This window comes from Triplophysa dalaica, chromosome 23 (genome assembly GCF_015846415.1).
Source record: "Triplophysa dalaica isolate WHDGS20190420 chromosome 23, ASM1584641v1, whole genome shotgun sequence".
NCBI lineage: Eukaryota > Metazoa > Chordata > Actinopteri > Cypriniformes > Nemacheilidae > Triplophysa > Triplophysa dalaica.
The window spans coordinates 19,164,533-19,192,489 of NC_079564.1; the positions used below are offsets into that span (position 1 = coordinate 19,164,533).

General features: G+C 39.0%; 3 protein-coding genes across 10 annotated transcripts; 1 reads left to right on the forward strand and 2 right to left on the reverse strand.

Moving 5' to 3' along the window:
- Window positions 1-10: 10 nt before the first annotated feature.
- ttc21a (tetratricopeptide repeat domain 21A) lies at window positions 11-12,664 on the reverse strand. 2 transcript variants are annotated; one of them, XM_056738057.1, is made up of 29 exons: window positions 12,543-12,664; window positions 12,315-12,444; window positions 12,003-12,113; window positions 11,761-11,927; window positions 11,555-11,677; window positions 11,324-11,481; window positions 11,158-11,242; window positions 10,680-10,778; window positions 10,281-10,473; window positions 9,926-10,023; window positions 9,650-9,844; window positions 9,332-9,470; window positions 9,086-9,243; window positions 8,750-8,959; window positions 8,342-8,580; window positions 7,965-8,037; window positions 7,772-7,882; window positions 6,153-6,294; window positions 5,976-6,076; window positions 5,725-5,913; window positions 5,539-5,649; window positions 4,471-4,552; window positions 3,799-3,868; window positions 3,331-3,492; window positions 2,127-2,307; window positions 1,816-2,040; window positions 1,610-1,730; window positions 1,415-1,482; window positions 11-1,187 (listed from the first exon to the last, which is right to left on the reverse strand). In XM_056738057.1, the coding sequence occupies exons 1-29, from the start codon at window positions 12,591-12,593 to the stop codon at window positions 1,110-1,112; spliced, it is 3,870 nt and encodes a 1,289-aa protein (XP_056594035.1). In that variant the 5' UTR covers window positions 12,594-12,664; the 3' UTR covers window positions 11-1,109. The 2 variants fall into 2 exon arrangements, with proteins under 2 accessions (XP_056594035.1, XP_056594033.1); XM_056738055.1 differs by having other exon boundaries at window positions 3,799-3,949.
- A 287-nt stretch (window positions 12,665-12,951) lies between these two features.
- Window positions 12,952-16,371, forward strand: gorasp1b (golgi reassembly stacking protein 1b). 4 transcript variants are annotated; one of them, XM_056738062.1, is made up of 9 exons: window positions 12,952-13,077; window positions 13,387-13,467; window positions 13,639-13,842; window positions 14,082-14,168; window positions 14,250-14,380; window positions 14,516-14,636; window positions 14,736-14,853; window positions 15,003-15,059; window positions 15,139-16,371. In XM_056738062.1, the coding sequence occupies exons 1-9, from the start codon at window positions 13,024-13,026 to the stop codon at window positions 15,267-15,269; spliced, it is 984 nt and encodes a 327-aa protein (XP_056594040.1). In that variant the 5' UTR covers window positions 12,952-13,023; the 3' UTR covers window positions 15,270-16,371. The 4 variants fall into 4 exon arrangements, with proteins under 4 accessions (XP_056594040.1, XP_056594042.1, XP_056594041.1 ...); XM_056738064.1 differs by having other exon boundaries at window positions 15,155-16,371; XM_056738063.1 differs by having other exon boundaries at window positions 14,082-14,156.
- A 259-nt stretch (window positions 16,372-16,630) lies between these two features.
- Window positions 16,631-27,551, reverse strand: wdr48a (WD repeat domain 48a). Of its 4 annotated transcripts, none has more exons than XM_056738061.1 (19): window positions 27,427-27,551; window positions 26,303-26,443; window positions 25,591-25,666; window positions 24,899-24,981; window positions 24,670-24,799; window positions 24,500-24,588; window positions 24,294-24,395; window positions 22,022-22,246; window positions 21,624-21,698; window positions 20,659-20,761; window positions 19,968-20,065; window positions 19,783-19,890; window positions 19,580-19,676; window positions 19,386-19,484; window positions 19,142-19,247; window positions 18,966-19,053; window positions 18,795-18,871; window positions 18,499-18,688; window positions 16,631-17,831 (listed from the first exon to the last, which is right to left on the reverse strand). In XM_056738061.1, the coding sequence occupies exons 1-19, from the start codon at window positions 27,472-27,474 to the stop codon at window positions 17,736-17,738; spliced, it is 2,031 nt and encodes a 676-aa protein (XP_056594039.1). In that variant the 5' UTR covers window positions 27,475-27,551; the 3' UTR covers window positions 16,631-17,735. The 4 variants fall into 4 exon arrangements, with proteins under 4 accessions (XP_056594039.1, XP_056594037.1, XP_056594038.1 ...); XM_056738059.1 differs by having other exon boundaries at window positions 24,500-24,609; XM_056738060.1 differs by having other exon boundaries at window positions 25,591-25,669.
- Window positions 27,552-27,957: the final 406 nt, after the last annotated feature.

Consider the following 27,957-nt stretch of genomic DNA (forward strand, 5'->3'; position numbering starts at 1 on the left):
TAGTAAATTACATAGCAAAACAGCTAACTGAAACTGAATTAGTTAGAGTAAAAAATTCAATAGATTCTTACTGACACCATCAAAAAAAGTATTTTACAAATTCATGCTCAGCAAAAAAAACAGAGAACTTTCACTACAGAAGTGCCTTATGAGCACTGGTCATGTGTTGCCCATCCAGAACACAAGAAAGTTTATAAACTCACAAAACAAACTCTGCGACACCTCCAGCAGGAGGACTGCGGTACTGCACAAATTAAACAAATAAATGTTCATCAGTATAAATAAATTCTGATCTGATCAATATCAGAACTTTATCCAGATCTATAATGAATTGAATGTTTCAACATGCGTTTAACATGAGTCATTGCACAGCTGGGTTGCAAAATGAACCTGAAATATTTAATATAAATATAAAACAACAATAAAAAATATTGCAAATCAAAGTTTAAACATCTCAGGTTCTGTCTTCATCTAAATGAAATAGATGAGCTCTTGAATAATGAATCACTTGGTGAGAGATCAGACTGAAAACATTTTAAGATTCTGTCTGGTGTTCCTGTAATCGAACAGTACTGTTACTGTGCTGACAAAATGTTTATATGTTCTCATACTTGTAAGTCCCTTTGGATGAAAGCGTCTGCCAAATGAATAAATGTAAAATGTATTTTAAAGGCTCCTGTATGTTCTTACTGCTATTAAGTGACAAAGGTTTTCTAGTAGAATTTAAACTACAGAATTCTAGTAATTATTTGACAACGTTAAAATTTTAATCTTAAGGATTTGAAACGTGGTGTATAGAAGCATCATTTGAAATCAATGTAATTGTCATCAAAAGATGTTTGCATACACACAAAGCTCGCTTTAAATTCCCCTGTGAATTTTCATATTTCATTAAACCTATCTAAATAACAGATACGTCATTTCTTCTGTACGTATACGAATCTGTAAAGTGACAACAGATCAGTGTTTTATAAGTGCACACATCATTTTAACCTCCTGCATTTTCTCTGCTATGCAAACAAAAACCAAATGTGAATTAGGCTTTCTAACAAACATCTCTCTCAGAAAACAGAAGTGTGTGAGGAAATAACAGAGAACATGACTACAGCTCACGGACGGAGAGACGCCTGAGCTCGGGTCAGAATCTCATCCTGAATCTGAGGATAGTCCGGAAAATGCTGCAACACCTACAGATAAGCACATGATCAATATGAATGAGCAACACAACACATTTTCATTCTGTAATGTGACATTTAACATGAAAAAAATTTAGGAAGGGTCACGTTATGAAGCTAAAATCTATGAAATTCAGATGAACATCTGTAAACATCCATCACACAGATCATTGTGACAGTACAATTCTCTAATGCACAGAGTAAGAACTGAAGCAGCTTTATATTGTCACCGTACAAACCTGACGACAAACATCAACAGCCCGTGTGTAATTCTTACACTTCAGACAGTTAAAGGCGAGACGAAACCCTGCGAACACATTCAAAACCATCATCAACATTTATATTTAGTCATTTAGCAGCTAAAATCATTATAAACATATGATGAAATATGAGAATCAGTTTGAATTGACACAGGGATGATGAGAAGTTCTCACCGATAGCAGGATCCATCATTCTGGTGTATTTCCAGGCCAGTTCATACTGCAGGGACGCATCTGTATACCTCTCCTCATTCTCCATCATAAAGCCTTGATACTCGTACGCTTTACTGCACGACTGAATAAAACAATCAAGAGAATAATAATAAACATCATTCAACATTCAGAGTCCAGGTCAGTTTTGTGACGAAACACGATCACACCTTATTGTGTCGTATGGAGTTCTGCAGTAGTTTGTCCACCTGTGAGTATTTTCCCATCTTTATATACATATCGGCCATGAGCAGAGAGGCGTTCTCCAGGTCGTCCGAATTAGAATCGTTCCACTCCATCTTAGTGAGACGTTTGAGAAAGTTTCTGGCTCTGGGGATCTGCTTTAACTGAAGAAAACCCTGAGCCGCCGCCAGCAAACATGCCTCCGACATCATCTACAGACCAGACACGAGCTGAAACATTGATCTGATCATTCACACCGTATTCAACAGAAAACAGACGGGACATCCAGCAGTCTTACATTCTTGGCCAGCATGTCTGTGAGATCCAGCACGGCTCTTTCCATCTGTCTGGACTCTTTGCTGTAGATCAGACACAGATTCTGAAGCAGTCTGACTTTCTGCTCTTCAGATCTGGATCGAGTGCAGAACATCTTCAGTAGATTCTGAGCTGTGCTGATTCTCGTCTGATTCTCTGATTCACTACAAACAATCAGATCTCATCTTCTCATGTTCAATAGTGTCAACAGCTTATAACTCAAAAGTATTCCTTTATTTCTATTAGAATACAAAAGAGTTCATTGAACTGTGAAATATACCACAACTGAACTCTTTTTTTATTGGAGCCAAACTGCAAAAATGACTAAACATCTAGAACTTTGTGATGTCAGAGACATACAAACCTAAACAACGACCTTAAAGGACCAATACATTTTATACAGAAGTGCTTCAATAGAGCGATGTCACAGTGTGTTGAATGTTGCGCCATCTTGGGAGGAGGGCTGCTAGTCCGTTCAATGTAGATTTGAGTTTTTCTTGTTTGATTAGGAAATATAACTATGGTAGGTTGGTCTTGCTGTGTTAAAAACTGCAAGAGATTACGCAAAGTCGTTCAGGAAAAGCCTGTGGTTCTTTTACTTTTGATTTCTCCATTTATCAAGCAAAACAAGTAACGGTACACATCAAAACAATAATAACAGTGGAGTGTGACCCTCCCAAGATGGCGGCGCCAACACAACATATGGCGTGACGTCAGCTTTACATTCTCTATAAACCGTTTCATCAGACATGCCTGACCCCCAGTTAACTTCCGGTTTGTTTTTGGCTAGTGTCTAATAATATAAAACTATTTATATTTAATTTATGTTAATATTACTTTCTATTATTATTTGATTGTATAATCATTTTATTAAATAAATGGTTTGTTGAATTTTGTTGTATGTTCATTTATTAAATAAACTATGTTAAAAGGGTCCTGTAGTTTGGTCACATTTAGAGGTCCCGTATGGTACACTGACATCTAGTGGTTGAGCTTGGTATTGCAGTCTAAATTCAAAATACTGGAGAGACAAGTTTAGCCATGTAATGCTTGTTATCAGACATAATCTACAGGCGCACTATTGTTTGTGAATGTGTACCGGAAGTTCAGTTGTGGTCACAAGTGTGCATGCGCAGTAACCTTTGTTTATGTTGTTAAGATGAAACCGTCCTTATTTCCACGCTTACCTCACATTTGTCCGTCTTTTATCTAGAACTTCTGCTCCAAAAACATCCTTGTCAGGGTTGAGACAGATTTGGACCATCAGCTCAACGGCTCGCTCACCCCATTCACAATCTCCTCTGGCCTTATTCAGATGAATCAGAGCCTCTCTCACCTCATACACGTACCTGAGAACAACAACTCACTTTCGTATGAAGAAAATAAAACCCACATAAAATACATGTTCAGTCTGTAAGTCTGGCTGGAACCGGCCCTGATGTTCAAACAATACAAAACACACACATAAAGCCAAGAAAAATCATGTAATGACTTTTGCAAACATGTGAAGCTCTTTATGAGACATTTACATTTGTTCATGGCTCAATCCATGAAAAACATGCTACATTGATCTAGTTTTTCTAAAGAAAAAAAGATTTGCAGTTATGTCAGAAATGATGTGTTAAATCAGGTTGAGGCTTATGTTTGATACTGACCAGCTGTAAAGACCTTTGCAGTAGTTATAAGCTGCTTCTCTAACCGAGAGCGGACAGAACGTTTCACACGCTTGAAAAACAGACGGCACAGCATCAACATTACCCAGTCTGTGCAGAACATACAGAAACTTCACCATCACATGAAAGTTGTCTGATGAAAAACAGAGAATTTAAATATCATCTTTGGTCATTGAAACACAATAAACTGTTTGTTTATTACATTTGAAATATTCTGTAACAGGCATTACAGTGAGTCATAGACACAGATGCAACATTAGCAGATGATTCTATTGGTTGCGTATGCTGCCTTCACATGCTCTCGGAAATGCGATAATTCCCACTTCAACCTGGAAGTAGCGTCTATATTAAGAAACATTAAAAGCAGTTAGTAGCATTAAACATTACAAGTATCTGTGCTAATGTTAAAAGAGCATCGTTCTATAAAATATTTTCGGGTTGAACTGGGAATTATCAAATTTCAGAGAGCACTTAAAGGCCGCATAAACAAGTCGTCCGCCATATTGAAACAGTCAAAGAAGGTCTGTGAACACTCAAGAGAAAGCAGACTTCTGCAACTGTAGCTAAACATATACATGAATATCAAATGTAATGTAGACACAAAGAAGAAAATGATGGGGTTGTTCATATCTATACATCATGTGAACTCCACACCTGGATATCGCTCCATTATATCAGCATACATTTGGACTGCTTCGTCCTTTTGATTCTTCCAAAACAAAGTATCTGCCAACAACTGAGGATGAAATCATTGACAGACAGACATTTGAGGGAAAAAAATCATTCAAACTTTAAAGCAGTGGTTCTCAAACGTTTTCATTGTAAGGCCCCATTTGTGTAGTGTGCTTTGCGGCCCCCGCAAAAAATTCTTTAACTCAGAATTTTAATGAAACCATAAACATATTCAGTTCTACAATGCTGGAACGTCAGTTCTTTTGGTTGGTTGTCTTATTTTTCAGTTGTTTGATTTCATAAAATTGATAATACATTTTTACAATTCATAAAATACCACCAAATCTGTCGCCGCCAAGGCACCCAGTTTGAGAACCACTGCTTTCAATAGCCATTTAAAGGGACAGTTCACCCATAATTGAAAATTCCATCATGAATTACACCCCCTCAAGATCTTCCAAATCGGTCTAAATATCTTTGTGCTTATTAACACAAAGAAAGATATTTGGATAAATGTTAGAAAATGAGATTTTTAGGGCACCATTGAGTACCATAGTAAAATAATAGAGTATATTTTTGTCAGTTAAACACAAAATATATTTTGAGCAACATAACAAACTTAGTTCCACAGAAATGTAAGTTGCTAACATTCTTTCAAATATCTTTGTATTCTACAGAACAAATAAATGTATAGAGATTTGTAAGAACTTTAGGGTGAGTAAATGTTGACAGAGTTTTCATTTTTGGGCAGACTGTCCCCTAACAATTTACCTCCATGTCGTTCAAAACCTGTATATTGTGCTTGTTTATAAACTGCCAAAACTGCATATAGTCACATCACATGAAAATTAATGACGTTTAGTGTCAATTCCATCAAATTAGCAACAGTACAACTCATTTTCAGGAAACATGTTTCAAGAACACGTGCATGAGCGTTAAGAATCCCACTGGAGAGAAAGAGCGTCATCGCTGAACATCCCACACATTATACTGGTTAAAAATGACATGAGTAAACTTTTTCTTTTATGTTAAACATCTTATACTTCAAACCATTGATGCATCGGTGTGATGATGATGAAGTTTCAGAATCTGACGACACATTTCTTCACAATGATCCAGTTTTTGACGCTTATAGTAGAAGCGAGCGAGATGAAGGATGATCTGCACACACACACACACAAATGTTATCAAACCTTCTCTTCATGTTAGATGAGACATCTGCTGGAATCTTCTGACCTCTTGGTTGTCTGGACTGTAGTTTAAAGCGTCTGTGTAGTGATGTCTGGCCATCTCCAGGTCGAGTCCGAGATGAAACTCATGAGCGCCCTCACAGTAGATGTCTGCCAACAGCTTCATCTGATCTTCTAACTGCACCGGCTGCTCTTTTCTAACCCTGTTCACAATCTTCTGCTGGAGATCACGGGCCTGACACGAGAAAAAAAACCTTCAGAACCTGCTTAGATAAGTTATTTTAAAAGCTCACAGACCTTCTGCACAGCGTCCAGAGCAGACTCGTCCATGACACGCTGAACTTTCACTAACACTCTTAACATCTTCACGTCATTCATCATGACATCCAAAGAAGAAGCTGCAAGAGCAAAAACAAGAACATTTAGAAAGCCATCATTCCCATTTCTAATACTTCACAAAGACACATACTGTACCGTGTTCATGTTCCAACGCTTTCTGGAGGAGCCGTTGAGCTTTCTCAAACTCCTGACGTTTAAAGAGAAGATCAGCCAGCTCCAAACTCAACACACAGTCCTGCGCTTCCACCTTCAGAGCCCGTTCATAACAGCTCACCGCCTGAAAGAATCACACACCATGTCATCCATCCACCATAAATCACCTCCATACAGTCTCAATCATGGTATTTGTAGTACAACTGATGATAACAATTCAGCCTGAAAGTTTGGCTACTTCCCTTTTACTATAATAAAAAACAAAGGATCATTTTCTTAAAGGGGTCATATGGCGTGAAAACGTGTTTTTGGTGTGTTATAAGTTGCCCATGTATGTATTAGACATGTAAAATGGCAGAAATGAAAATGCATGAACAAAAGATGCATTCAATCTAAAGCAAAGGCTGACCCAGACCTCCCTGAAACGCATCGTGTAACCACACCCCCACAAATCTACGTCAGTTGGTGGTCTGATTTGACTAAGACCGCCAAAATTTATACACAAGTAAGGTGGGCGTACTTGTAAATCTCCTTGTATCGTCACTACCGCAGCCTTGTCGTGGAGACGCTGTGTGTTTCGTTACGAAAAGAAAGACTCTTTGTTTGCCCTTCCAAAAGATAAAACAACTAAAAACAAATGGTTACATTTAATTTACAACACTGTTCCAGAAAAGTACAATCCGAATGTTCAAGTGATTGCTTCACGAACCTGGGAGAGATCAAGACTGGCTGTTCACAAAAGCTTATTAAAAAGTGGGGCCATTCCAAATATAACAACTTCACAAGGACAGTCTGGCAAATCAGATTCGCAGCCTGCAAGATTATTTTCATTGTAAAAGACTTTGCTAGGAACTATAAGGAGTTGAGTTTGTTGTATGTTTGTGATCTGCAAATGCAGATAAAAGACAACATAAGTCGTAATATTCAGTAATTATGTTCCAACTAGAGGCAACAAATGTTGTGTTTATAATGGGGTTTATTGTCTTTGTTGAGTCGCGACGAGACGTGGCGTATAACTGGTGGATCACTAACAGCAAATCTTTATAACGTCGTATTTAAAAGGTAAAACAGTTAGCTAAAGTTTTTAACTATTTCACATTTTTATAAACTTTACCAATCCTTTACATCCTGCTCAAGTCGTGCTGGAAAAGTTGATGTATCGGCTTGATCATCTTCATCGTCCGGATCAGATTTGGGCTCAAATTGATAAAGAAAGTATCGATGACATTTATCAACTGTCAGTACAGTTGAAGAGGAACCTGATGTTCCAAATATGGTAAGAGGAGTAACATTTCTATCACACGCTTGCAGTATTCCACCAATCACTACACACTGGTGAACTGGCCAATCAGAGCACACCTTGCTTCCATGAGTCATGAGCTTTGTTAAAATTCTGCATGTGTCAGAATGGCGGAGCAAAGAGGAGATACAAACATGCATGGTGTGTGAAAATACAACCTTAATTATGTTTACACTTTACATTACATCTAAAACAAACCATAATATTCCTTTCAGCCGTGTCATTTCACCCCTTTAAGACATGAGGGAAAGGTCAAAGGAATGATTTCGATGTAATCCAGTGACGTTTGTCAGTGTCTCACCTTGTCATATTCATGAGCTTTCACAAACGCACGGCTGGTTTTCATGGCTAACGCAGTGTCTTCAGGTGACGTCCTCTGAGCTTCCTGGTAGATTTTAAGCGCTTCCTCTGGCTGTAAGAAGGTAATATCTGAACGGACCGCTCTATAAAGTCTTGACTGAAATGATAAACCTGAAACTGTGAATGTACATCACCTGCTGTATGTTCATAAAGGCATCAGCCAGCAGTACACTGTTATGAGCTCCCGGTAACTGCTCACTTATTTCTCTGAAACATTAAAATACATATTAAACTGTGAAGCTATCACACACATTAATTAAAATGATCTGAACAAATATACGTCCATGATGTATAGTTTGCGCAGAAATTGGCTTTGTGATGGGTTTCATACTTTTTTAAATGCTTAAAATATACATAATTTATTATTCTTCAGATTATAAAATCCATATTTAAAATCCAAAATAAAATCTATCTTTCAATAACTCATAAAGTTGACAGAGACATGCTTTGAACAAATCTACAGTATATAAAGAGGTGTTGTTGATTCAAAGAGACGTCATGTCATTCTCACCTGTAACAGGCAATGTAAAGCTTCTTGTTGTTTTTTCTCTCTAAGTAAATGTGAGCCAATTTCTCTCTGGCCTGAATGTAAATGGACTCGTGAGGCAGAATATTCTGAAGAATGACCACAGCCGCGTCCACATCATTTCTCATCAGAGCCAGATCAACACTGACCAGCGTGACGCGTGTTTCTTCAGACGTTCCTTTAAAACGCAGAATAGCCTCTTGCAGGACTTCAGCGGCCGCGTGCTGATAAAAGACAAAACATCTTGAACACATAAGAACAGAACTGGTTTACTACAATCAGAAATAAAGATCTGAGAATGAATCATCCTCATGTTCCTCCAGACCTGAATGATGGCCACATGTTTTGGCGTCTCTTTAGTTTAAAGCTCATGAAGAGAGACACACACTGCACCTGATCACCATCCAGTCTCAACGCCTCTGTGAGCTCCAGATAAACACAAACTCTCTCTCTGATAGAGACAGAAGACTGTGAACCCTCTGAAGCCTGACGGACACCTGGCGTGTTCATTGTGATGTTCAGACACTGGATGGCGCTCTTCAGATCTCCAGATCTCACAAGTGCTCGAGCTTTCATCAGATTGAACTGGATCTGATCTATGATCTGAAAACAAACAAATACAAAAACAGATGAACAGGACCCATGATGTGACGTTTAAATTCTATTTTTCTAATATAAAAACAGAAATCAACACTGTAACTGTTGTGTATGGATGCTTTAACACTGCACCTGGAAGTTGAAGCTGACGGCAGATTGCAGAGAGTTGAGAGCAGTGCTGTGATCTCCTGTGTGCAGCTGCAGTCCAGCCTGAAGAAGACAAACCTCCACCGTCCTGAACCCTCTTTCCACACACACATCCAACAGACCCTGAGCTCCTCTCACATCACCTGAACACAGAAATACACCTCAGGCTTCTTCCTTCGCTTCTTCCTTCCTTCCTTCCTTCCTTTTCCTTCCCATGACTTTCACACTTGCCTTGGAGAAATTTGACGTAGGCCATAAGATAGCAGCTCGCTGATATCCCCGGAGCAGCCCTGATGATCCTCTCTAAAATCAGGTATGAGTGTTTCAGCCAAAGCGCTTGAGTTTTTCCCGGGACTCCTGGATCAAGATCCTGTAACAGATTATTAAAGCCCAGGTGCTGCTGATGTTGAACACTCATTCCCAATGAATGAAATCAAGAAAACATCAACATTTTTCAACAGTTTTACATTAACTTAATTTGCCATCAACAGAAATCAAAGAGTTTGGTTTCATGTTGTTGTGAAATAAAAATGTTATAAATTGGGAAACCTGGTTTAGCTCCATGTGCATCTGAACTATCTGCAGGAGGAAATTAACGTCCAGAAACCTCAAATATTCAACACTGTAACTGAGGCCATGGAGAGCGGAGAAATGAAGCTCTGTAGCGTCCTTCAGAAGCTGGACCACAGTCTCCTCATCCCCTCGCTGCTTTCTCAGTGAGACCGCCTTCAGCAGAAGCACTTCCTGTCAAACACAACACATTACAAATCTACACATCTCAATAACATTACACCGCAGCGTCACACACAATCTGCAGATTTTTACCGCAATATTTCCCAAAGACTCTTGTGCTTCACAGAAGGCAGCGAGCTGTTGGATGGCTTCCTCCAGCTGATCGCACATCAGTAAACATGTGATCAGTCCTTTAAAACAACGTTTAACATGCGCATCAAAAAACCTACACATTTTTTTAGTTTTCATTAACAAAGAAATATGTTGGATGTACGGCCTGTATCATTTTTAATATCATTTGCTCAGATATGATAAAGATATATAGATATACATTATATATATATTGAAAATTGTACATAGTATTTTTCGCAGTGTAGGTGGCATGCGCTAAAAATGATTCATAAGATTCACCCTGATACGATATACAGTATGTGAAGAGATTCTGTACCGACTGAAGCTGTTGGAGTTTTATCATCTGTTTTCAGAGCTGTGGAATAACATTCATGAGCTTCTTTATACATGTTTTGGAGAGCGAGTAGATATCCGAGCTCACACATGACGTCAGACGCCACTGGTGAGCGTGAGGAAACCCGTCGCATGAATACGGTCAACATCTGCAGGATCTCTGTGTTGTGTCCACACTGCGATTGAGAAAAGATTCATGTGAAATCCTCGTACCGTAGCAAAGACTAAACACACTGCTTTAAACAACAGCCGGCAAAATAAAATAACTCAGACAACCCGAGGGCAAAGAGTGTCATAGAAACACACACTCAGGAATACAGACAGCCTCCAGTGAGGACAGAAGAGGTCTACACCACAGAAATAAAAAGTGTTTCATTCAGACCAGTCTGCTGATGGGTGCGGCGATCTCTGCGTGTAAGCTGCTGTTATTGGGTTCAGTGATCTCAACCGCATTTATTATAGACTGAAGATGCTTCTTTACCTGAAATATACAACAGATTCATGTTCAATTAAAGTAAATAAATATTCTGAAACATTCTTCTCACTCTTACGACTGTTCATCCAAAATCCTCTCATCATTTCTTCATCCTCTTGTGTCAAATCTGTATGAGAATTTCTTCTTCAGAACACAACAGAAGATATTTGGAAGAATGTTGATCATCAAACAACACTGAACCCCATTGACTTTCATTGTATGAACACAAAACCACTGAGACATTTCACAAAATATCTTCTGTTGTGTTCCACTAAAGAAAGGCTTTGATACAGATTTACAAACACATGAGTAGGAATAAATGATCCATATTATAATTATATCTTTATCTACAGTAAATCATGAGTTAAAATGAAAACAGAACTACCAGCCCCATATCTCCATCTTTAGCCGCAGCTATGACAGCCATCATCTGAAGAGCTTTTAAATCCTGATCATCTCTCTCCAGAATTCTGATCATTTCAAGTAAAAGCACCGAATCACATCTCAAACAATCTGGTTGAACTTTAACAGGTGAATGTGATTCAGATTACCTGCGAGCGAGCTCTTCTGTTTGTTCCCAGTCACGCAGAGACATAAAGATCCTCATCTTCAGATTGAGCCCTGGGACGAAATCTGGATGAGAAACTATGATCTGATTCACAATATCAAGAGCGCACGGCTGCTTCTGTTTCGCCATGAGAAACTCAACCTGTGTGGAAGAAACATTTCAGTCTCCCTGAGGTTCATGAAGAGTTTCTGTACAGAAATGGAAAATCTCGCACCTTTCCCATGAGCCCGAACACATTCTCAGAGTCCTGACCGGTGCTGTCGAAGTAACGGATGGCCTGAGGTTTGTTCTCTGCCACCTCAGATGTCAATATAATCCAGGCCTTGAGAACAAGCCCCTAAAAAAGTTGATAAAAACGAAACCTCCCAGTTAAATAGTGCATTCATCACAGCTCAATCTTCATTCATCAGTCACACAAACCTGTGGGGATTTATCTGACAGCTTCAGCATTTTGTTGATGCAGATTCTGGCTTTGACGTTCCGGTCGAGGATCCAGTACAGCAGAGCTGTGTAATACAGCTCCCTGACACCTGCTGTTGAGCCCAACAGCTTCAGGTCAGAGGTCAGCGTATTCAACGCCTCTTCATCTGAAAACACAGAACATTCTGTAATCCACATAAATCCATTCCTCATTCAGTGTGTGTACAGGAGACGGGTGTTACCCAGAGTCTCACGACGTCTGTGAGCGTTAATGAGAGCTATAGTTGAACACAGAGAGAGATGAGGCTGATCCTTCAGATGAATGAGATCTCTCATCGCCTCCTGCATGTCACCTGTGACAGACACCAGCCGTCATCACCTTCATCATCATCATCAACATTACATTCATCTCTCTTAACCACCATCATCATCATCACTCTCAGATAGTATTATCACTTCAAATATAATCATCTTGACCTACAGTTGTTATCATATATAGATTTCACAATGCTGTCATGAATATAAATCACATATACAAATGAATCACATGTTACCTTCCATCAGAGATCCAACAGCTTTGATAAACCGGAGCACAGGATCATTGTTGTACAGTTGTAAATATTTCTCAGCTGTATTTATTGCGTGTCTGAAGTACTTCTCTCTCATATAATATATAATTAAGGGCTGTTTATTAAACAAACAACAGTTATTTTACATGTTCTACTTCCATTCCTACTATTCAAAGTTATAATAACACGAACTTAAATCAACATCTTCCTCACCAAACACGTTGCATCGTTTTCTGCCATGTTTCCTAATCTTATGACAAACATCAAACAGCACCACCTCTGACCTTAAATAACGGAGTTCAGCCGTTGCTAAGCAACCGTGGTTACACCTGCACAGGGATAGTAATCTACCACAGTCATCTCACACATCTGCTCAATCGATTAGTCACGTCTGTTCACAGAAAAATACCGACGGGCAAATGTTTTTGTTATTTATTTGCATATCGTTGTAATTTCCGTTGAAAATGTTTACATCGATCAAACGAAATAAAGCACGAGGAGACTTTGTGATCATGAAATATATTAACACAGACACACGTTCGACCAGCAGTCATTGGTCGACAAGCGTTTTACGAATATTAATTCTGCACGCACAGTACGGTCGGGCAACGTCAGCACGCGTTGATTAATATTCATGAGCCGATCTCGTGCTGCAGCGTGATTGGTGCTCATTACCGGCGACTGCAGTTTCACCATGGGTTTGATTCAGAGCGTGTTTACTGCAGAGAGCGGCTATCACGTGCACGGGGTAAATACAAGATTTAATCGCACACTTCACTATCTAACGATCTGATTAAATAGACGTGGATCCGTATGATTTATGACTTTGATTCAATAATAATAAAAAGGCCTTTCATGTCCTGTAGTTTAGAGTGGACAATAGTAAACAACACCCTTATGTAAAATGAAGCCTGGTTTATTATAATAAAAGTTGTTTTGGGAGGCTGTTACTACAAACATCATGATCAAACTACGGTTCCTCTTGTAAAACCATGGTTGATTTTCATAAGGGAGGGACATGTGTTTTTATAAATCTCTTTTGCATTTCATTTGTCAGATTCAGGAGAATTCACCAGCTCAGAGAGCCGGACTGGAGCCTTTCTTTGACTTCATTCTGTCTGTAGGACACGCACGGCTGGTCAGTTTCATACACATTGACATACAGTATTTATCAGCATCATGGTAAACTGAAGATGATGAAGGAGAACCAGAAATCAGAAGTGATGAAGATGCTCACTAAACAAAACAACTGCTTCTATGATCGTCTGTATTAATTCTATTGAACATGAGAGCTTGTGTGTGTTGGCAGAATAAAGACAACAGTATGCTGAAAGATCTTCTGAAGGCCAACATCGAGAAGCCTGTGAAGATGGAGGTGTACAGCAGTAAAGTGATGAAGATCAGAGAGCTGGAGGTCATCCCCAGTAACATGTGGGGTGGTCAGGGATTACTGGGCGCCAGCGTCCGATTCTGCACCTTTCATGGGGCCAATCACAACGTCTGGCATGTGTTGGTCAGGTCATGTTTTGGTTTTATTTTTGTCAATCCAAATCAATGCATTTTAACAAATACAGTAGAGTCCAGACGCCACTTTTATCTATTTTGCAGTTTAATATTGAACACAAATCTGTTTATTGCAGATTATTCTTAATTTGGGAAACAAATCTCTGCCTATAACAAAACCTACAAGATGTCAAGGAATAGTTTAGCCTAAAATGCTTTTAATTAGTTTGGTGTTGAATGTGTTTTTAGGAAGTGGAACCCAATTCACCGGCCGCTTTGGCTGGACTGAAGCAGTATTCAGATTACATCGTTGGTGCGGATCAGGTGCTACAGGCAGTAAGATTTCTAATCCACATTCTGTGAAAACACAATGATGTCCTGCTGTGATACACACGCTGTGAATATTCTCACCCACAGTCGGAGGATTTCTTCATGCTGATCGAAGCGTCAGAGGGGAAAGCATTGAAACTTCTGGTGTATAACACAGAGAGAGACGACTGCAGGGAGGTTCACATCACTCCTAATGGAGCGTGGGGAGGAGAGGGAAGGTACGCATGGGCCAATGAAACGCCTCCATTTAACATCATCTGCATCTTTTTTCCTTGTCACTTTACACATAATGCATGTAACTGTAGACACCGTGGTAAATAACATATAGTTTTACTTACTCGTGTTCTGTTTAGTCTTGGTTGTGGCATTGGGTTCGGCTACCTGCACCGCATCCCCACACGATCGCTTGCATCCAAACAACAGCACGACACCCATCCAGCATCAGAAACCCTGGAGGAAAGGCCCAGTTCTGAAGTCAGTATGTCCAGGAATCATTCACATTTGTAGAAACCTTTAAAAACATTCACTGGTTATTCTCAACATTCAGAGTTTAATTCATGAATTGAATTCCAGACATTTTTAGAGGATTTCTCTGATGCGTCGGGCTTTGATTTGACAGCAGACGCTTCTGGGCATAAGACCGACTTTCAAGTTTCAACACCATTAGAGAAACACTGTGAGAAAGCTTGCGGTGAGTTCAAAGATGTCTGAAAGCTCAATGTTTAAGAAGGGATGTTCAATATTGTTGACAGTATATGAATGTTGTTAAACGTCTATCACAGACGCGTTTGAGACGACATCTGTGGATCTTTCATTGTGTTCTACACTCCTCTTTCTTAGTAAAGGATGATGATGATGGAGAAGTCTACAGTGGTGAGGATGTTTCTGTCATCATCAGTAAGTATCAGAAGGCTTTTAAAAACAATAAATGATCTTATTCGTCATGTTTCATTTGTTGACATGTTTTCTCATCAAGGCCTCTCTGAAAACAGCACGGTCACACCAGACGTCCAGAAGAATGACTCTGGGATCCACAGTGTTGAAGAAGGAACAATGGCCTTAAATACGGATGCAAAATGCGATGAGATGAAAACATTTCCACAGTGACGTCAAGCCACGCACACATCATCACACCTTCTGCTTCATATAAATAATGATTAAGATTATATATTACTTAATCAAGCAACTTCATTGAAACCATTTACTTGTATTTGCACAGTTAAAATTGAAGATTATACAGAAGTCAACGGAGAATTCATTCAGTTAGACGAAGTGTGACTGTTGTACACAATCCTGCTTTATAGATTGTTGTTTTTGTTGCTTGAAATTCTAAACTTCATGTAAAATATGCAGTTTCTCTGGGCATAAAGACCAAAAAAATGAATGATGGAGGAAGTTGCATCAACACGTCACCCTTATGTACATGTCACGAATCTTAAAAATAAGCTTAATTTCTTCAAGCAAAGTATAATGTGTAAAGGTTCAATGAGATTTCACAGCCATCTGTAGATCACACCTGTGAAATCTGAAGATTATATCAGTGATCTCTCTGGACAGACTCTTTAAAGACTTTTGCTAAAACAACTCAATGAATTATTTCATAAATATAATGTCAGAGATAACATAAAATCTTACATGTACAGTATACACACACACACAAGTGCGAATTTAAAGCCATACTGCTCAAGTGCTGTTTTTGTGTCATGTTTATATTTGACACACAAGTATTATTGAATCATAACTCCACATTTTCATTCCAGTAAGAGAGAATTCTCGTCGTGTGAATCACCCGTGATCACATCACACCAGTCAGAAACACTCAACACTTACCTGTGACATGTTGACATATGCAAACGCAGACACTGGTTTCAGCTTCTGAAAATGTTCAATATACAGAAGTTAAACACAGAGAACAGTCACAGCTGACATGCGGCATTAACTTCATTTAGTGTTATACCAAAAATATAATAAATACTTGCACAGTATATGTCTACTGTTTTATACCAATGCACTTTAAATAATGACATCATCAATGTAAGCATCATTTCAGTTGTCAGAGAGTCGCAGAACATTCCTGGGATCATATAATACACTGTTCAATAAATGTGAGCTATGAATAACTGCGTCAAAGCTTTTGTTTGTTCAAATACACAACCATTAACCTTTTAATGGCATTTCAATTTAAAAGCTATAATGAAAGTATAAATTACAGGTACTGTATGTCAATATTTCTATTTCTACTTACGAATTACATAAAAATGATGTAAAAACTGCTGAAGATTAAAGTTAGCAGCCCACAGCCTGACATCTGAAGGTCTTTTATATACGATCTGAAGATGAACAAAAGATCTTGAACGCAGGGAGACATCAGAAGACAGAATGAGGAAGAAACACAAAGTCAATGTCACACTCAGTGTGATTTCAGTGACATCTTTCTGTCACAACTGGGAATAAAAAAATAAACTGTATTCTAAATGGTTTATTAATGGTTAATTTATTAAGCTGTTATTTACCCAAAATATACTGCATATAATTACAATCAACACAGGAAGCATAAATACAGAAGTCATGGACACTTGGAACCCTTCTCAAGTTTCAGTAGGGTTTACATTTGTAGAACTATCAGTATGGGCTTATCTTTAAACTAAAGTCTGATTATATACATGAATACATGTCGCTATACTGTGCAAATCTTCTCATGATTGACAAACGTTTGCAGAACACAGCTTCCGTTTTGCATAAATTAAAACACATGAACTGAGTTTTGCCCTCCGTTGACGTTTGACCTTCCACATGATTCCTCACAGAAGCAAAATGAGTTAGAAACATTGAATGGAATAGTTCACCTAAAACTGATTTGTGGGTGAATTATTTCTTTAAAGAAACTCTACATCTCTTTTTAGCGCTTTCGCCTCCATCAGTCACGTTTGACATGAAACAGCACCGTGTTGAAGATCCCGTATATTTTCTTAAAAAGAAAACTCCTAATTACAATATATGTACAGAATGAATGCATTGATGATCACAGCACAGCGACAGATGCATTGTGGGAAAAAAACGCGTTCTTGGAGCACTCTGAAGAGTTTTCTCAGGCGTTCAACAAATCGGAAGGTTTCTAAACGCACGCTCAGGATCCAGACCGCAATCTTCCGTTTTTTGCCTTTCTATTTTCCCAGCATGCTGCGGGAAGGATTTCAAAACGTTGTTGGCAACAAACACATCACTGGAATGTAAAACGAGAAGAAAATTCAAGCAGTCCGACACATCCAATATATGGCATCCATTGAGTTCACGCTATGAAAATAACAAACGTCTTACTGGAAAGCGTTCAGGTGGCATATCCCATACACAAATAAAACAAGAGAACAGGGAGACGCGTTTCTGTAAACCGCCAATCCGTTCGTCAAAGTCCTTCCCGTTTCCATCCGGATGGACATGCGTGATGGAGCGGTTTGTGTGTGGAAGATGATCAGACAGAACCAGGAAGTGCAGGTGAGCGTGTGCTTTGAATGTGAAGTGAATGTGAAGCTTTGAACTGCTGGGTGTTTCCATAGCGACAGCACCGGGCCGATCTCACGTGGACTTCTGCCGGTAGTGAAGCGTCAGGTCACCTCCACTTTTCCAGATGAAATGTTTCACCGTCCTTAGGTCCATGTTGGGGTCCAAAACCTTCCAAGAGGTGCAGAGAGAACACATTTTTTGCAGGACTATTTTTGTTAGTACATTTCTTTATTGACCGTTAATTAGAACGACTGGAAGTCATGTTTATGTAATTGAGAAATACCTCAACACTATAATACATTGTTTAGATAAGAACTGAATACAAAACAGTGGATTCATGAAAATAGTCCAGTGTGATCTCAATGATCATGTGATCATGTGAATGGCCTCAGTTTGTCTGATCAATAGCAAAAATTCAGTTTAAGTCTTACTCTTAAAATCTTATTAACATCTTTTTGCTATATTATTAGTTACCACTAGTGGGTCAGAAATGATGCCACTCAGCTTTCAGTCATATATATTTTAAAATAGCTTTCTGAATGTTAGGCTAGCTTTTGCTGTGGATTTTGTTATTGTGCACCAGGGTTACTGTTGAGCATAAAACTAAATTAAAATTAAATTTAAAATTAAAATTGTTATTAAAATTAAATTAAATGTAGGCCTAAACATGATTTGGCATGGAAATAAGTTTAAAATGAAGAAAGAAAGAAAACAGATATACATAAATACAAGCAAATAGCAAAAAAACTAAAGAAACTACTTGCTACAAACTAGAAAAAAGATTAAAACAAAAGCTAACTGAAAGTATGGTCGTGAGAAGCAGTGATTTTTCTACCTGATCTTGACAGAGCAGCTCAATTTTCTCTTCTGCGAGAACCGAGACGTCTTCCTCCTCCTTCTGCTCGCTGGGTTTCTCTGCGGTCGATCCGCCCGTCTGTGACTCGCTGTCCAGATTAATGATCTTCTCGTAGACGTGTTCCATCACCTTCCTCACCTGTAACATGTCACTGGCAGACAGCCTATCCCTGCGCACACACAATCACGCACACTCATTCCTTTCTGTTTGTGTAATGTTGTGTAAATATTATTGTGTGATGTTAACCCATTGTAAAAATCAGGACTGAGACGCACTTCTTTAATGTCTTTGCTCCAGATGATGAGTGAGGCTGGAGGTAGAAGGGGATTTTGTTGAATTTGGGCATGTTTTTCTGAAAGACAGACCGAATGAAGTTATATTCAAATTCTTCTTCAACAATATCAAGAGATTTTTTATTAAAGTAAAGTGTGTTTTCATAAACGTACATCCACTGTGATGTCGATGACCCACTGCGGGACGGTCTCGTTCAGTAACATGGACTCCGTCTCACCTCCCGAGTCACGACACAACAGCCTGCGACAGACACACACAATGATGATGTCATCACATTATGTCATCCCACAGAATCGACACAGCTGAGATGAAACGGATTGGTACGGACCGGAATAACGTTCTGCCTCCCGCCTCACCGAAGATGACTGGCGTGTGTGCTGGAACCTGGAAATATCCGTTACCTTTCTGTGTCCTGCTCTCGTGTTCACCGTTCACTAAACACACATCAAACATGTCGTCCAGGATCCATCAAAGAACAAACATTCACCGATAATATCAAAGTCCTCATATTTAGGTCATTTCTTCATACTGTAACATAAGGACGAATAATTGGAGAACGATATGAATGTTACCACTGGTGTGATTCAGTTCTGTGTCCTCATCCATTGGATTGATGTGTGTGCGCGGCCAAAACTCCAACAGAGCCTGAAGCAGCAGACCGCCAAGATTCACTGCAACACACCATGAAACACACACACACGTCTTCATATGTATCATATATTTACATCCTAAACACATCCTGTGTGTGGGTCTGATCTGATCTCACGTTTGGGGTCTGATCCGTCAGGACTTGTGAATCCCGCGTCTTTAGCCGAAACCCAGGCGGCGAAACAGTCGCTCTCATCTAATGTTATAGTCAGCATCTGTCAATCAAACATTATAGACAAGTCTTAAAAACTAAACATTTAATACTCAACTTATGTTTAATTAACAAATGTTTTATTATGAAGCTCAATGACCGTGACATACCCCTGTTTTGAGATCCACTGAAAACCAGTTTGGCACATAAACCATCTTAAATCTTTTTTTGATTTCTTCATCAAACTCTGTCTTACCCAAGTCTTCAACTTTACACGCCTGCACAGAAACACAGACATGAGAACCGAAATCATCATCATGAGATGAGAGGGACACGTGTGTAAACCTCAGTCTACCTTCAGCACATCCCAGTATGCCACGCTGTTATTGGTGTCTTTGGTGAGAATGTGTCTCTTGTCATTCAGAATGTGGCACTGAATTATACTGGCTCCACCTAGACGTCAACACAAGACATGAACGTGACCATCAACATTACCTAAAGACACATCTCAACATCCTGACTCTTGATAAAAACTTCAATGGATCTTCCCTTTCAGATCTGGCTCTGACGGTACAGTTTCTTGTTAAAGTCCCAGTGAAATAAAAAAATCACAAGGCTTATTTTTTATGAAATATTGCCTCACTTATTGTAAACAGTTTATCACTATGGGTTTTTCTCTTTTTAAAATTTGTGTGCACTCATAATCTTCAGTGAAAATCTGAAAAAACACTTCCTTCCTGTAGTGACAATCCATCTTAAACAACATATGTTAGACGGCTTGGGTGGAGCATCTATTAACTCCTCAACTTCAACTATCAGTCTGCCTCCAGTTCCTTTCCAAAACGCACTTGCGGTTTATACATCCAATCAAATCACAGAGAAAAACAAAAGCCACACCCACAATTTTTCTCATTCTAAATTCCATTTCATTTGGAGATGTGTCAAAATAGGCAAGTAAAAATGATCGCAACTTCCGATTTAAGGGGACTTTAAATATTTAAAAGCATTGTGAATCAGATAACACACATGTTCATGTGTATGTGTACCTTTGATAACATGCTCAGGCTGTGTGCACAGGGGTGTCAGTGGAGTACTGCAGTCATTGTCATAATCCCCCGACGTTCGGAAATTATGAATCCCCTTCAGAGACTGAAGAAGAACAGAGAAATATTACAACAATATGACAGAGAAAATCATTTATGCAAATATATTTGAATCTACTGTCACTGTGCTGAAGGATTATTACTGTTAACTAAAACTATTTATATCAGATTGTCTGTTTGAATACTCCATTCTGATTGGCCTCCACATCATGCATTAAAACCCTTTAACGCACAGCTATCTGTGGATTATCCCATACATAGCTATAAAAAATCAAAGACATAAAATATAAACATAAATATTATTTAAAAAACCTAAAGTAAAATAAAAAAGCAATGTTGGCTGAAATAAGTATAACTGAAATAAATTGAGATAAAAAAAATCATTTGAAATTTATATAAGTAAAATATATATAAATAAATATAATGAATAAGAACAAAACTAAAAATGACTCAAATCTAAATGGCAGATTAATAAAAGAAAAAAGGACATCCTTAAGATTATACATAAAATATAAAGAATAAAAGTTAATACAAACCACAATAAACAAGTAAAACTAAAATAACTGGTGCCAAGGCACATCTTATGCAATAATCAATATTACAAATGCAATCGTGTTTTTCTATACCGTCTGTAATGCTAAAAATGAAAGATGAAAGATGTAAAGATGAATTGAACACTTTAGAAAAAGCATCAAGAATGAATTTTACGACAGCATCCTGAGTAAAACTTTCTTGCTCTAAATGAAACCATAAGTGAAGGAGTTGGCGCATACATCTTTCTGAGTGACACTAATGAATGACCTTTATACGTTAACCAAGATACTGTACACTACTTAGTGCTCATCTGCACAGATTCAGGGCAGGTGTACGCCTCAGCTCACATCACGCCCGACACCAGCTGCACTCACCCATTTATTAACTGTAGACTTGGTGGTGGAAACCCAGATGGCAGAATGTGGTTCAGCTGACCTGTCCAACTCCATCTGAAAGAGGTCAAACACACATTCACACTTCAGCAACTTTACCTTACTTCATACTCGCCCTGCACGCGCACCTGCCGCCTGGATTTCTGCTCGACATCGTCTGATTTACAGTCTACCGCTCCGTTCCAAAACCTAATCAGCTGCTTGTGTTGACAGCATTTTAAAGCATGCCTCCTGATTTCACAATCAAAAAAGGCCACCCCAGAATGCATTGCAATAAGAAACACGGATATCAATATATCTATTTGAAATGAGGAGGTTGCACTCACTCATGTGGTCTTATTAGGCAGCTGTCTATGTTTTAGACAGTTTTACCATCTCACCTTCAACACGGGTGCTTTCTCTTCACATATGAGCACACGAATGTCCGGGTTGCGCAGGTCTGTGCAGTATATCTTACGGTCACGACCTCCGGAGTAGACGTGCGTGAAGGCTTCGTTGACCTGCAGCGCCCAGACGCCCTCATCGTGAACGCGGTACGTGGCGATACACCTCTGCTGACCCAGTGACCAGAGCCGAATGGTCCCGTCTGAACTTCCTGAAAGACACTGAGGCAACACACACAAGAGCTAAACGCAGCACTCCTGATTCATTCTGAAGACCAACATCAAAACTATATTTCACCACAGAACTCGAATGTAATACACATCTATAAAAGTGATAAGACAGAGTGTGACTTGAGATCCAATGTGGATGCATCTAAAACGAACATTTTAGATGCATATGCTCCCTAAATTTAACCTGTGCGACCTCAAAATGTATTTGGGAGCATTTGTGTGAGTGCACATTTCTTTGTGGTGCGACATGTTGTCATTACAGTACAGAACACGCTAATAACTGCACAAAGTATGTGCAAATGCTAAAGTGACGCCAGCACCGCTATTCAAAGACAACGTGATTTACCATCATGCGGCGCTACTTTCCCACCATTTTTCTATGTAAACATGCTAGACCAGGGGTGTCCAAAGTCAGTCCTGGAGGGCCTGTGTCCTTCAAAGTTTAGCTTCAATCCTAATCAAACACACCTGAACAGCTAATCAAAGTCTCACAAAGCAGACTAGAAACTTTCAAACAAAGTTGGAGCTAAACTCTGCAGGACTGTGGCCCTCCAGGACCGACATTGGACACCCCTGTGCTAGACGGACAGGTTTCAAGTTTGCGCACGGCTCTTGCGTCTGCGGTGTCTTACGCATAAAGCCTGTAATATAGTTCCCTTTTTACCGGAACGTAAGGGACAGCGTACAGTGCATGTGACGCAAATTTTGTCATCTGAAAAGTACGCGCATCACCGTAATTTTGTCACTTTGCGTAAAAAGTATGTGCAGGTTGGGCATGTGCATTCCATTTCTTGAAGTAACCACCAGGTGGCAACTGTATCCTTGGAGCATCAATTCAATGTAGTTGAAGAAAACCTGACCCCTGTAAGGCCAGAGAGATATTGCAATATGTCGTAAAGCGCATGTGTCAAAAACCTGCAAGTACACGAATGAGTCAAAAGCAGTATACTTTGCAAGGTTTGCATTGGCTGTACGCATATGCTCACGTACATGTAAAAATGAAGTATGCCACAGCCTTATGCACGAGTGTTTACGGCGGTTCATTGTGCCAGCAGCTGAGCCAAGTACCACAAGTACAGTATATATCTGCAAGTTCACATTACGTTATATTTAAGGGGTCATATGGCACGAACACGTGTTTTTCTGTGTCTTTGGTGTGTTATAAGTTGCCCATGTATGTATTAGAAACGTCAAAATGCAAACATTAAAGTGTGGGAACAAAAAATCGATTTATTTTTAAGGGAATGCTCACCCAGACCTGCCTGAAACACCTTGTGTAACCACACCCCCACAAATCTAAGTCAGTTCCTGGTATGAGTTGACTAAGAATTGGCGGGTTACAGGGGGCGGGGCAAAGAGGAGATAGAAACATGCAAAGCGTGTGGAAAATACAGCGTTTTTTAACCTTAAATCGTGTTTACACATTGCATTACATCTAAAACAAACCATAATATTCCTTTTAGCCGTGTCATATGACCCCTTTAAATACATTCACGGGCAAACCTCTTCAAAAACAGATCATATGTCTCTTTCATATGTGCAATGTAAGCATGTACCATGATGTGTTTATGTAGTTTGAACTGTTATTCTGAAGGCTATGAGCGTTCAGTCAGAGGAGGAAGGAGTATTGACAGTGTGATATTATCTCCACCTCCGCTAACATGAGCGCTAAGCAAAAGCATACAAAGAAAACAACCACAGCGCTTTACTAAAAGATGAGCATGTTAAGTACACAAAGCATACATTTTGAGCAATTACTGCCTGTCAATTTTTGGTTTATGACAAAACATTTTGCAATGTTTACATATTGTTTATTACTACATGATATAATTCATTAATATTGAAATTTAATGTGTTTCATAAAGTACAAGTTGATTTTATAATGCCTACATTTTTTGCATTTGTGAAAAGGTGAATAAGACTATTTTTCCTTTACATTTCATCATTTCGTCTCGTGAGATAAGTGTCTCGTCACACCCCCTATAGTTAAGCACACAAATAAGATTTGAACTACTGTGACTGTATTCATAAAGCACACCTGAGTGCCGTCTCTGTTTAACAGCAGGGATTTCACATTGTCCGTGTGTCCCTTCAGCTTCATCAGTTTGGCACAGGTCCGTGGATCCCACACTCTCAGCACCTGACACAAGAAAACCATTCATACGTTCATTTATCACAGAATCATTTATCCTGCTTCAGTGGAAAACTTTCTGAAGTCAACACAACGACTTCACGAAGACAAACCTTTTCAGTGGATCCCGACACGATAACAGTCCCCATCTGATTCATGGCCAAACTATAGATGGAGTCTTTGTTCCCGCTGAGAGACGACGCTGAAGCAGACAAACACACGTCTACAACACATCAACACATCACACAAACTGAAGTTTGATGTTTTATTCAGTGTAACTCACTGGTGACAGTGTTATTTGAGGCAGTAAGAGCTGTGAGCGTGTTCACATCCCACAGGAAGATCTGACGGTCCAGCCCTGCCGACGCCACCAGCTCTTTATCTTTAGCATAGGCTAGCGCTTTCACATAATCCTGCACAAGCCAAACACAAATCTTTAGATTCAACATTCATTTCACATTTCAGACTGTGGGTTTTTTTCATTGAAATGTCACACAGACATGATAAAGTACCTTGTGTGTTCTCAGCGTTGACATGCAGAAGCCCTTGTGTGCGTTCCAAACCTTCACTGTAGTGTCCGAGGACGCTGATATCACTGGAACACAACACACACACACACACACACATATCTGTATAGATATCCATTGTATTAGAATGTAAATCGCCAATTCTGTGAAAATGTCAACCTTACCACGAAAATAAAGGTTTTACCAGAGCTTCTTACTATGCTAACAGTACAGATATCAACATTGAGTGGTTTAAAACCCATGTGAGGTCTCCCTTCAAGATTTTAAAGCATTTGTTTAATTTTTAGTGCATGATTTTCTATAGAAAGGTAGACGCTATTTTCAAGATGGTCACATCCATTATGGTACATATTCCTCATGAATGGACACATGGAATTTCAAATAAAGAAACTATTTGATGTTCTATAAAGAGTTACTGACAAAAATCCTAAACCGTTATCATCTCCCCAAAAACCTGTCCTTTTTATGTCACATCCAATAACGCATGTTTATTTTACCATTTTTAAAATAAGAAATTTGTTCATAGACTGACATTTTTCTGATGTTAAGACTCTATCAACAAGGGTTTAGTAAAATATAAACAGATGGTTCAGTATATAGGTAACAAATACATTCTCTGACCATTTTTATGCCACGTCCATAACGCTGGAATTGCCTGAATGCGCTACAGGACTCACATGTTTTTCCATTACAGCAGAGGACGATATCATTCACCCAGTCTGTGTGATGCTCCATTGACGCGATGTACGGATCCTGCTGCAAAACACACACAAAAACCACTGTCAATGTTCACAACACACCACAAATCTCATCAAATCACTTATTTGACTTATTTAAATTTCAATTTCAATGTAGTTTTATTTTTATTTTAATTCGCTTTTATTTTAACATGTTAGTTTCACAATAAGTTTAAGTTTTCAGCTATTTTATTTTGTGTGCTTTGGTCATTTATTTAATATTGATATAGATTTAATTTCAGTTGTAGTTTTGGTTACGTTTTTATTAATTCCCAGTTAATAATTGTAGCGACTAAACATATTTCAGTTTATTGCCAAGGCAACCTTTCTAGAGACCATTAATGTTTTCTAGTAATATTCAGGCCATGTTTGTATTTGTCTTAACCGTTACCAATAATTACCATTGATCAGATAGCCCACGTGGAGATATAATATCCAAACACCTGTAACTTTAGATTCTGCACAACGGGAGATTTGCTGATTTTATCTTGAGATCATCTGCTGCTGGACTTTAATGTCTTGGACCATAAACATCAGTTGAAGTGGTGAACCACATTACTCAGAATATAATGTTATTGTGTATTTATTGAGCGTGGGTCTCATATTTGTTATGTTGTAAAAGCACACACAGTTGTAATCTACACATCCACACCTTGTGCTGGTTAACGCTCCATATTCTGATGATGGAGTCTCGTCCAGCGGTGAAGAGACGGTTAAGAGCCGGATCCAGCTGTAGCGCGTTGACTCCATTACGATTATATTTCTCCACTTCATCTCTGATCACATATGACACCTGACACACAATCAATGTGAGAAAAACCAAGACACATCAGCACTGTCATTATAATTATTTATTACAAAATGTCTAATTCCAAAAACATAGAAATTATTCTCACGATTTGAACAAAACGTCATGTGCTATTCATATAAAAATAACATTAACCTGCTGGTGACATTTGGATCAGCAAATGTTTAAAACATCATAGAAAAGCACATTTTCAAATGATTAAACACATGCAATTGACAAGACACACATGTTTATTAGAGATAAATGCGAGTACATACTGGACATATGTGCTCATGTGCTCAGCATGCATTATCCACTTAAGTATTCACGTTTTCCATACAGTTTTGTATGGTCATGTTATGAAGGCCTATTCATACATGTTAATAATGCATGTATTCATGTGTTAATTATGCAATTGTTCATACATGTAAGCTCAAATGGTCATCACGTATTCACATGTGTTCCGAACGCATACTAACTACATATGTGTTAATACACGTTTAGAATGCACACGTTCATAGATGTTCGTATGGTCATGTGACGTTATGTGCTGTTTGTGACGTTAGCTTGTGTCTGACTGTCCCGCGCTTACGAGAGCAGGGCCCAAATCAGCATCTTAATCCACCCTAACGTTACACTACACTACATCATCATCACCACATAAAACCAGATGCTCGAGCCTTAAACCCTAGTAAACGCACAGTAGGCAGCATTATGAGACATCTGACTCGAATCGCCCTTGTGATGCCGTAAACTCCAGCTGTTGTTGCTCTGACATGCACTTTGGACCCCCCTAACATTAACAGACTCCAGAGACAGCACGTCAGATTTAAACACAGCCCGGCCTCGAGCTCCCTCAGCGCCACACAAACACTGTAACCCGCGCGCACAAACACCAGTCACACGCTGAACTCACGTCTAAACACTAACGTCACAAAACAAACATGACACACACCGCACAAGCCAACGCATCAGTGTGAAATATTCACCTGCACTTTCCTGCGCCCCGCTGCATTCTGCCTGTGATGCGTCGCCATCTTGCATGTTGACGCCGTGACGTCACTTCCTGCGCGCTTGGTGGAGGCGCGCCGCGCTCGGGAAACGAGCCGCCGGAATACTTGGACGAATTAATATATATAGCGAATGACGAACAGAATGTCTCTTCAACTTTACAATAAAATGAAAATATTATTGTGCACAAATACACAGAATTACAAAACACAGTGATGACTCAAAACATGCATTCTTGTAGAGTGGTGTTTGTATTCCCGTGTTAAATATTCATCATGGTTTTATAATACGACTTGGCACTTTTTCGGAGTTGTTCAAGTAATTGCCAAAAAGCACTTGCAGAATTATGTGGTCATTATTATTTTAGTTATTTATTTATAAATCAACTTCTTTACCCATAAATGACGTTATTTAACTTATCGGAGAAATAAAACGTTCGAGTTGTTATTTTGCTGTATTATGCTAAACAGCTACGTCCTTTTCCCAGTATAAAAATGATTAATAGTCTT

What these genes read in the sequence shown, in the direction of transcription:
- wdr48a (XM_056738058.1), bottom strand. Translation starts at nt 27,474, where the DNA reads ATGGCGACGCATCACAGGCAGAATGCAGCGGGGCGCAGGAAAGTGCAG. An exon ending in CGGGGCGCAGGAAAGTGCAG is followed by an intron (nt 26,444 to 27,426) that starts GTGAATATTTCA and finishes ATTGTGTGTCAG; the next exon opens with GTGTCATATGTGATCAGAGA. An exon ending in CAACGCTGAGAACACACAAG is followed by an intron (nt 24,800 to 24,898) that starts GTACTTTATCAT and finishes TGGCTTGTGCAG; the next exon opens with GATTATGTGAAAGCGCTAGC.
- gorasp1b (XM_056738062.1), top strand. Translation starts at nt 13,024, where the DNA reads ATGGGTTTGATTCAGAGCGTGTTTACTGCAGAGAGCGGCTATCACGTG. An exon ending in CGGATCAGGTGCTACAGGCA is followed by an intron (nt 14,169 to 14,249) that starts GTAAGATTTCTA and finishes TCTCACCCACAG; the next exon opens with TCGGAGGATTTCTTCATGCT. An exon ending in GGATGTTTCTGTCATCATCA is followed by an intron (nt 15,060 to 15,138) that starts GTAAGTATCAGA and finishes TTTCTCATCAAG; the next exon opens with GCCTCTCTGAAAACAGCACG.
- ttc21a (XM_056738055.1), bottom strand. Translation starts at nt 12,593, where the DNA reads ATGTTTGTCATAAGATTAGGAAACATGGCAGAAAACGATGCAACGTGT. An exon ending in CTCTGGACGCTGTGCAGAAG is followed by an intron (nt 5,914 to 5,975) that starts GTCTGTGAGCTT and finishes TTCTCGTGTCAG; the next exon opens with GCCCGTGATCTCCAGCAGAA. An exon ending in AAAAGACGGACAAATGTGAG is followed by an intron (nt 2,308 to 3,330) that starts GTAAGCGTGGAA and finishes GATTGTTTGTAG; the next exon opens with TGAATCAGAGAATCAGACGA.